The following is a 10,126-nucleotide window of genomic DNA, read 5'->3' as shown; positions in this document are numbered from 1 at the left end:
CCGCTATCAAAATAATAAATACTGACCTCATGTCATCATCAATTTGTCTTCATATAACCTTATGGTATTATTATTATTATATCGTCATCAAAGTCTAGGTAGGGTAAGTGGGGTCTTTACCTTCACTGGGTGCCCACCAACCCGGCAGGTAGGTCCCAGAGAGATGCATGTTTCCATGTAATCCATATGGAGATAGTAACTGGCTTATCGATATTGATTGCGTGCACTATGAGGATTTCGCCAGCTCTGAATAGCATGCCCACTAGATATCAATGACTACCAGAAAAGCAGTGATCCTCATTGCCAACGATCTCCACGCCAAATCACAGAAACTCCCCATCGACGGAAACAAGTCTACTCTCACAGACATAGCCAAATAGACAGTGAGAAAGAACCAACAGATTCGTTTCATTATATTGCTGTCGCCACACAAGATTGAACTCAAGCCATCACGGTCAGAAAACCAGAATTCTAACGACTAGGGCTACGGCTATAGTGTATTATGTGTGTCACTATGCCCTTCCATAATGGGCAAGTGGGGTCTTTACCCCCATCTGGACGCCCACCAACCCGGCAGATGAGCCCAGCAGGGTACATGTTTCTGTGTAGTCCACACGGCGATCAATGACTAGCCAATTCGATATAGATTGCAGGCATTACGGTGACCGCCAACATCGAGACAGCGCACCTAGTGGATATCAATGTCTGATTATGACCACCAAGAAAGCACTGAACGTCATCATCAACGGACCGTTCGCCCGACCACAGAAACTCCCCAACAATTGAAACGAGTCATAGTCTCATGGACAATGCTAGACAACATAAGAAAGAAAGACAGACAAATTTCATAATTTACTGCGGTCACTGGGGTTTGAATCCCCAAACCATGGAGTGGTAGCCATAGTCGCTAACCACTAATATTATTTTGGCGTGCTCAACCAGATCAGTCTGGTTTGTAAAGTCTATTACAAGTACCGGAAGCAAACCCTGCTTCAGAAGTACTTAGACCATCACGGCTGTCTAGAAAGAAGACATGACTTTACGAAGGATCCGAGTAGATCCCAGAACCACTGTTTCTGTAAGTGCTGCAGGTTGTGATGACCTGGAATAATGTCCAGCCACCGTGCAATATCTGCGTGCACTGTGCCCAAAGCTCCCAAGACCACCGGAACCACCAGTGTTCGACAATGCCACCCACATGCAGCTTATCTCCACTCGCAAGTCGCTGTACTTCGCCAACTTCTCAGCATGTTTCTTGCCAATGTTGCCATCAGCAGGACAGCTGATATCAATAAGAAGACAAGTGTTTGTCTTCCTATTTCTGAGACAGATGTCTGGACGATTGGTTTTGATCTTCCTGGCAGTGGGGATGGTGGTATCCCACATCATAGTAATGTCATTATTATTATTATTATTATCATCATCATTATTATTTAACGCACCTTAGTAACCTCAGCACAATCATCATGGCAGTGAATCGTGATATTCCAAATATTCTTTGAAGGTAATTGTCGATAACCAAACACAGAAAACAGCATATTTTTTGAAGCCAATAACATGCTAACCACTCTTCCAAACCACCAATGCCCACAGAAGTGTTTTACACTCAGAGTCCCACTGGTAAGGTCATACCTACAGTCTGGGTCCTCCACATTCACTTCGTCCAAATCAGAATTGTATGTTACTATGGCTTGTGGCTCCCACAGTTGAGATGAAGTGGAAGTATCACACATTGCTCTCATCAGTGACAAATTCCATCCTTTAGGATCAACTGGAGGAGGAAAATACACTTGCACGTGTTTGGAAAATGTTAATCCATGAGGTTCAAAGACATAGAGAGGACTCAAAATGTATTCATCATTAGCTTTAGTACATGGTGGCATTAGTCTTTTGTCAACATACATGTGAATTCTTATGTTGACTGGTTCACTCACAGCACCATCAGGAACAAAAATAGACAAACTGCCTGAGCTGTAGCGTCCACCTTTAGGATCAACAGTTGTCTCCAGTGTTGCAATTGGCTTCACTTGTTCCATCGATATCTCTGTACAGCAACACTGGTTTACTCACAGCACCATCAGGAACAAAATTAGACAATGCCTGAGCTGTAGCGTCCACCTTCAGGACCAACAGTTGTCTCCAGTGTTGCAACCGGCTTCACTTGGTCCATCGATATCTCTGTAAAACAACACTGAAATTAATAACAAATCTACTTGTTAGCAGCTCTGCTTGTTAATGAACCAACAAGAAAGTTTTTAAGCCACGCACATGCTTAACTTAATTACTAATCATGTAACCAAAGTGTGCCAGCTTCCAGTAGCTGAAAATACAGACATCATGTCTGATTGATATCAATGATGCGGAAAAACGGTGTAAATTGCGTAGCCTTCTACAATAATTATTTTTTATACGCATATATAGGCTTACTTTCAGACCGTAGCATAATACCCAAGTGCCTATATCCAACCTCGTCATCTTCCACTACATTACAAAATCTTCAAAAGATCCAGGAGGCTTCTTTTCTAGCAATTCCAACAAGCAGCCAACAACCTTTTCCTCTTCTGTGTTCGGTTGCACTTTATTCACTGTCAAACATGATTCGGAATCAAGCAGCCCCGACTGGTAGAGATGGTCTAGTGCAGTGCCGCTCAGTGACATTTATCAATGCTGCTTTAGAAAAAGCTACTGAGTTTTTAAATTGGGAGTGCTACCAGAACTTCTTGAAAAATGGTACCCCAAATCACATTTGTATTCAGCCGATGATTCAATGGAGACACTCCCCATACCACGTGACAACTTCGATCTTCATCCTGCTAGCCAAGAGCAATGGTGTTTTTGTAGAACTGAGGCTGGGAAAATGATTGCTTGTGACAACAAAAGCTGTCCCATTGGATGGTTCCACATTCGGTGTCTAAAATCAGCTGCGTCCCACGAAGAAAATGGTTATGTCCTGATTGCAGAAGAAACTCAAAAAAGAAAAAGGGTGTTGTTTAGTAGCTACAATAGGGCAATGTTGGCTGCTAATCTCTGCATTGGTTCCTGCTGCTAACACTATAGCCCCAATACAAAGGGAGTCTCACTTTGTTTGTTGTTGGTGGTTATCTTAGCCATAAACCACTACAACACTATACGACATACGTACTGGATAAAGCTCTCTCTACAGTACCATATTTCTTAGTGTCTGTACAACCATTGTAAAATCAAACAAATTCACTCAAACGGCACAACAGATTCACAGCAATTACAGAGGGCAGAACACACTGTAACAATTCTATCAGTCACACTCAATCCGTCTTCTGTGTTAGACATGAGTAAACAGGTAAAGTTCCCTGTAGAATGGTATAATTTTGCCTCAGTAGTCCAATTACTCTTTCCACACGTATGCGGACTGGAGCAATTTCACGAGAGCAATCCACTTCCAAGTTACTGAGTTGCTTCTTGCCCTTTGTGAAGGGAGGAACCTCTGCACAGCACATTCCTGCAGCATCGCTAATATCAAATCCTCTGTCTGCTAAGATAACGACACCAGGTAGAAGGTTGTCCAGAAGACCACAATGTTCCATAAGATACTTGTCCGATACACGGCCACCCCAGCCTTTTGAAATAAAAGAAATAGCACTTTGAGAAACAATTCCAATTAAAAACTTCATGGTATTATGATGCTTATAGTTTTACCATGTTTGTGCTCTGGCTTTAAGGACTGTTGGTCTCTCAATAAATATTTCAAAACAATCCAAGATAACCACACATCGTTTGAACTTCTTCCTGAACACCATTGGCATAGTCTTGGCAATTGCTTCACGCCCAGGCCATATCAAAAGTAGCTTTACCCTCTCATACATAACATAATCCCATTTCCTAAACTTTCGAGAAACTGTAGACTGATGGACACCAAACAGGTATGCTAAATGTTGATTTCAACATTAAGTCAGAGCTTCACCAGTGTCATGATAAACTGTTGCAATAAAGGCAGGCTGGACCGAGCACTACAAGCAACAGACATGGCAATGATGTCGAAGAGAGTCATCAAAACTTGAAAGGATGGTAGTCTACTGTAAAACTTCACCTTGCTGTCATCACTCTCAAACCAAGTTTTAGTGAACCCTTGTCTGCCAACTGCTTCTTTCAAGGATGATTTTCCTGCTTCAATAGCTGACATTCTGCTGGATGGCAGTCAATATCTCTCATACTCACATCTGTCATCGTTGAAGTTGAAGGAGTTAATGTTATTTCAGAAACTAGAATTATTTCTTCAATCACGTGGTGTGCTTGTGACAGGTTACAGATATTATCTAGAGTCCCATGCATATGGTCTTTCTCCTCCTGGGGGGAGACGACCAGATGGACACTCGAGCCTAGCTGACATGGTTCTTCTTTTTGAAATGTCATGTCAAGCCTTTGTTTCTTAGATGCCTGGATTCGCTGGTACCTTGCCAAGTCACATTGAGCTTTTCTTTTCAGAGGGCTGGCTACGTACGCAAACAAAGACGGAACGTAGGTGGGAGAAGTGGGATCATTGCTCTTTTCGCCATTGACAAAATGGTCACTGCATAGCCACGAGAAGGCACCAAGCTTCCAAGCCTTTCTATTGACAGCGGCAATCCATCTTCGTTTCCTCTCACAGTCCTTTGGGAAGCGATAGACCTGAACTCCACAACCTTTGTAATACCTATCAGTGTTGGCGATATCAGAAAAATTCACCCACAATCAATAGATTTGTCAGCCAGTCAACAATATCACGATATATTGAGTATATTCACAACACTAAATTTGCAACTCACTATCTTCACAATAACTCTATTAATCTTGCAAAATGCTCATCATCTCACATAAATTACTCCTACCTACAGTTGGGCTAGAGGTTTCTGGACAAAAACACTGCTAACATTTGCTTGAATCCCACCATTTTCACGCTTAGTAATGGTAGCATGTTCTTAGCCATGCAGTACGTGACAGCATACGTCAACTCTTCTACCTAGGGGAAGAACAGCTGTACTTGCTAGTGGCTGCAAACTTGTCACCTATCTTTGGCTGGACCATCGACATGACCTTTCTTTAAGAAAGCACTTTCCCTTTCTTGATCTTCCTGTAGTCAGCCGACGTAAATGGTCTATTATGCTGCTTGTGTTGCTCCTCTTGCAAATGACTGACTTTCCTACAGTATAGCTTCAGTCATTTTGGGCTTGCGGTCTTCGTTTTCCCCCAACCCAAAGTATGTACTACCAGACTAGCAATGTCACGTTTGCTTTTGCAACGAGATATGACGCTGGCATTGATTCAGGGCAGCTGTCTAGCTAGTGAGTACCATTTGGCGACGATATGTGAGACCCTCAGATACCCATCAAACTCAGAACGAACCGCGTTGCACCTAATCAACTGAGCCCTTGAAATGTCGTCAAAAGGTGATATATCGTGATATCGCCCAACACTGAATTACCTATTAGTACACCCAACAGCACAGCAGCTCTTGACCATCTACTTGAAACGTTTGTAGAGTGATAATGAGGGGAAAAGTGGAGACTTGTCAATCATGAGTCTCTAATTGGATACCTATAATATTGTAATTGGATTTGTTGCCTTTGTAATAGTAATGAGAAAGGTTCTTATAGTGTGGTACCAAAGTATGGTACAGTAGGTATCCTAAACCACTCCCCTAAACCAATTTCTATTTCAGAAATTTGCCAGACACGTACATGCCATGCCTACATACCAGACTCATGTGCCACGCCTATACCACTACTGTACCATACGCCTCCCAAAATCCTGGCTAGAACCCTGAGTAGACATACATATTTGTCCATGACTGCACTCATTCTGCTTGTGATAGTCCATGTCCTTTCTCATTATCATTTCTCCACAATCATTGCTGCACGCTTCAACTACATAGCCACATTCCTGGTTGTGTTCATCACGCTGTCTCAGTTCACCTTGCCAGCTACAGCCTTCCTCACACTTATCACAAATCAGCAACAGTTACTCTGAACTTGAATTCTGAACCTTGAGAGTCGTCCATTGCATGTAGCAATGATACTGGTGTCCTCAAAAGGATGAAACACCAGAGAAAAAGGTAATAAATGACTGTTACTACTGTGTTGTCTCTGAATACAAACCAGCGATTACTCCAGCGATAACAATCTAACCCTAGCGTGTGTCGTTGGTCACTTAGTCGATCGTTGGTCTATGGCTGGTAAAACTATACCTACCGTTTCACGCGTAGGTAACAAGAATATTGTGTCCTGTCTCCCTGTCTGTAAAAAGATATTCCACACAGGCATATAAAAATTGATTTTTGTTGGTTAGCAAATGTTGTTGAGTTTGTAGATTTTCTCTGGCTACAGTATACATAGCCTTCCACACAGTCAATCTTCAGCAAAGATGTACCAGTTTACCTTCGACACATTAATAGATTTGAGATCATGGGATACTGCATCCCTTCATATCTTAATGCCATGACATGGCCATTTAGAGACTAGCTCTCCGAAAAGACCTTACTGGGAAGTACAAGTAGACTCCACACAGGCAACATGTCAAGTAGAAAAACTGGTAATTGCCATCTGGCCAACTGCCACCACACACACACACACCACGTATGCACACACGCATGCACACACGCACGCATGCACACACGTGCACACATGCATGCACACACGCACACACGTGCACGTGCACACACAGTGACACACACACACACCACGCACAGTGACACACACACACACACACACACACACACACACACACACACACACACACACACACACACACACACAGTGACACACACACAAACACAGTGACACACACACACACACACACACACACACACACACACACACACACACACACACACACACCACACACACACATGCACGCATGCACACACGCGCACGCGCGCACACACACACACACACACACACACACTTTCTATCTGCAATATACTTACCATTCTGTTTTTGACCAAATTTCTTGTTTAGAGCACTTCCACGGGAAGCCAACAACTGTTCAGTTGCAAGATGACCTCGTTTACATGCCAAGTGTAGTGGTTTGTTTCCATCTTTATCCACTACATCAATCTTGGCATCATGTTTTAGTAAAATAGAACACAATTCAGGACAGTCTTTCTTTCCACCAGCTGCTGTATGTAGTGGTGTTTGTCCATCTTCATTCAATGCATTTACATCTGCTCCACAATCCACTAACAGCTGGACAGTCTGAATGTCACCAAGTCTACATGCAACATGTAAAGCGTGGTCACCATCATGTACATTCCAAGATTTCCTTAGAATTGATCGATTTGCCAAATGTAAAGGTCTTTGTTGTTGCTTGTTTAGAGCAGTTACATCAGCCCCATGAGATAACAATAAATTGCCAGTTGCTGCATGCTCTTGCCTACATGCCAAGTGTAGTGGTTGGTTTCCATCTTTATCCACTGCATCAACCTTGGCATCAAGTTTTAGTAAAATAGAACACAATTTAGGACAGTCTTTCTCTCCACCAGCTGCTTTATGTAGTGGTGTTTGTCCATCTTCATTCAATACATTTACATCTGCTCCACAATCCACTAACAGCTGGACAGTCTGAATGTAACCATTTCTACATGCAACGTGTAAAGCGTGGTCACCATCATGTACATTCCAAGAGCCCTCTAGGATTGATCGATTTGCCAAATGTAAAGGTCTTTGTTGTTGCTTGTTTAGAGCAGTTACATCAGCCCCATGAGATAACAATAAAGTTACAGTTGCTGCATGCTCTTGCCTACATGCCAAGTGTAGTGATTGGTTTCCATCTTTATCCACTGCATCAATCTTGGCATTATGTTCTAGTAAAATAGAACACAATTCAGGACAGTCTTTCTCTCCACCAGCTGCTTTATGTAGTGGTGTTTGTCCATCTTTATTTAATGCATTTACATCTGCTTTATTAGAGAGTAACAAACGACTTGTTCTTGTATGACCTCGTTTACATGCCAAGTGTAGTGGTTGGTTTCCATCTTTATCCACTGCATCAATCTTGGCATCATGTTCTAGTAAAATAGAACACAATTCAGGATAGTCTTTCTCTCCACCAGCTGCTGTATGTAGTGGTGTTTGTCCATCTTCATCCAATGCATTTACATCTGCTCTTCTGGAGAGTAACAAACAACTTGTTCTTGTATGACCTCGTTTACATGCCAAGTGTAGTGGTTGGTTTCCATCTTTATCCACTGCATCAATCTTGGCTTTATGTTTTAGTAAAATAGAACACAATTCAGGACAGTCTTTCAATCCACCAGCTGCTGTATGTAGTGGTGTTTGTATGTCTTTATTCAATGCATTTGCGTCGACTTGGTTAGAGAGCAATAAGCGACCAGTTTTTGTATGATACTTTCTACATGCCAAGTGTAGTGGTTGGTTTCCATCTTTATCCACTGCATCAATCTTGGCATTATGTTTTAGTAAAATAGAACACAATTCAGGACAGTCTTTCAATCCACCAGCTGCTGTATGTAGTGGTGTTTGTATGTCTTTATTCAATGCATTTGCGTCGGCTTGGTTAGAGAGCAATAAGCGACCAGTTTTTGTATGATACTTTCTACATGCCAAGTGTAGTGGTTGGTTTCCATCTTTATCCACTGCATCAATCTTGGCATTATGTTTTAGTAAAATAGAACACAATTCAGGACAGTCTTTCTCTCCACCAGCTGCTGCATGTAGAGGTGTTTGTCCATCTTCATTCACTTCGTTTACATCAGCAGTCCAATCCACCAACAGCTGAACTGTGTGTAAATCAGCACTTTCAGCTGCTTTATACAAAGCATTGTTACCATTGCACGTCAATTGTTGGCTTGCCAAATGCCAGGGTTTGTATTTCTTGTTGTTTAAAACATTTGCATCTGCATTGTGATGCAACAAGACTTGCCTAGTTTTAGAATTAAGCCTTTTACAAGCCAAGTGTAGTGGTTGGTTTCCATCTTTATCCACTGCATCAATCTTGGCATTATGTTCTAGTAACATAGAACACAATTCAGGACAGTCTTTCTCTCCACCAGCTGCTGCATGTAGTGGTGTTTGTCCATCTTCATTCAATGCATTTACATCTGCTCCACAATCCACTAACAGCTGGACAGTCTGAATGTCACCATTTCTAGCTGCTATGTGTAGAGCATAATCACCATTGTGTACTTGAAAAGAGTTTAATATCGATTCATTAGCCAAATGTAAAGGTCTTTGTTGTTGCTTGTTTAGAGCAGTTACATCAGCCCCATGAGATAACAATAAATTGCCAGTCTCAGTATGCCTTCGTTTACAAGCCAAGTGTAGTGGTTGGTTTCCATCTTTATCCACTGCATCAATCTTGGCATCATGTTCTAGTAACATAGAACACAATTCAGGACAGTCTTCCTCTCCACCAGCTGCTGTATGTAGTGGTGTTTGTCCATCTTCATTCAATGAATTTACATCTGCTTCACTAGAGAGTAACAAACGACTTGTTCTTGTATGTCCTTTCCTCACTGCCAAGTGTAGTGGTTGGTTTCCATCTTTATCCACTGCATCAATCTTGGCATTATGTTCTAGTAACATAGAACACAATTCAGGACAGTCTTTCTCTCCACCAGCTGCTTTATGTAGTGGTGTTTGTCCATCTTCATTCAATACATTTACATCTGCTCCACAATCCACTAACAGCTGGACAGTCTGAATGTAACCATTTCTACATGCAACGTGTAAAGCGTGGTCACCATCATGTACATTCCAAGAGCCCTCTAGGATTGATCGATTTGCCAAATGTAAAGGTCTTTGTTGTTGCTTGTTTAGAGCAGTTACATCAGCCCCATGAGATAACAATAAAGTTACAGTTGCTGCATGCTCTTGCCTACATGCCAAGTGTAGTGATTGGTTTCCATCTTTATCCACTGCATCAATCTTGGCATTATGTTCTAGTAAAATAGAACACAATTCAGGACAGTCTTTCTCTCCACCAGCTGCTTTATGTAGTGGTGTTTGTCCATCTTTATTTAATGCATTTACATCTGCTTTATTAGAGAGTAACAAACGACTTGTTCTTGTATGACCTCGTTTACATGCCAAGTGTAGTGGTTGGTTTCCATCTTTATCCACTGCATCAATCTTGGCATCATGTTCTAGTAAAATAG

At 41.9% G+C, this 10,126-nt stretch overlaps 1 protein-coding gene across 1 annotated transcript in view; it reads right to left on the bottom strand.

Annotated features, from left to right (window-relative positions):
* Positions 1-9,494, bottom strand: part of LOC134188259 (ankyrin-1-like) — a gene marked incomplete at its 5' end in the record, with an annotated part of 12,397 nt that extends 2,903 nt beyond the window's left edge. Inside the window, 6 exons of the mRNA XM_062656455.1 lie at positions 1-3; positions 1,443-2,044; positions 2,101-2,178; positions 6,938-7,844; positions 7,992-9,299; positions 9,432-9,494. The exon at positions 1-3 is cut by the window's left edge and continues 132 nt beyond it. Of these exons, the coding sequence (XP_062512439.1) occupies positions 1-3; positions 1,443-2,044; positions 2,101-2,178; positions 6,938-7,844; positions 7,992-9,299; positions 9,432-9,494 (2,961 nt within the window). The remainder of the gene's footprint in view (positions 4-1,442; positions 2,045-2,100; positions 2,179-6,937; positions 7,845-7,991; positions 9,300-9,431) is intronic.
* Positions 9,495-10,126: the final 632 nt, after the last annotated feature.

Source organism: Corticium candelabrum, chromosome 12 (assembly GCF_963422355.1).
Source record: "Corticium candelabrum chromosome 12, ooCorCand1.1, whole genome shotgun sequence".
NCBI lineage: Eukaryota > Metazoa > Porifera > Homoscleromorpha > Homosclerophorida > Plakinidae > Corticium > Corticium candelabrum.
Note: the sequence above shows the minus strand (reverse complement) of the source record. Positions and strands in the feature narration are given on the sequence as shown.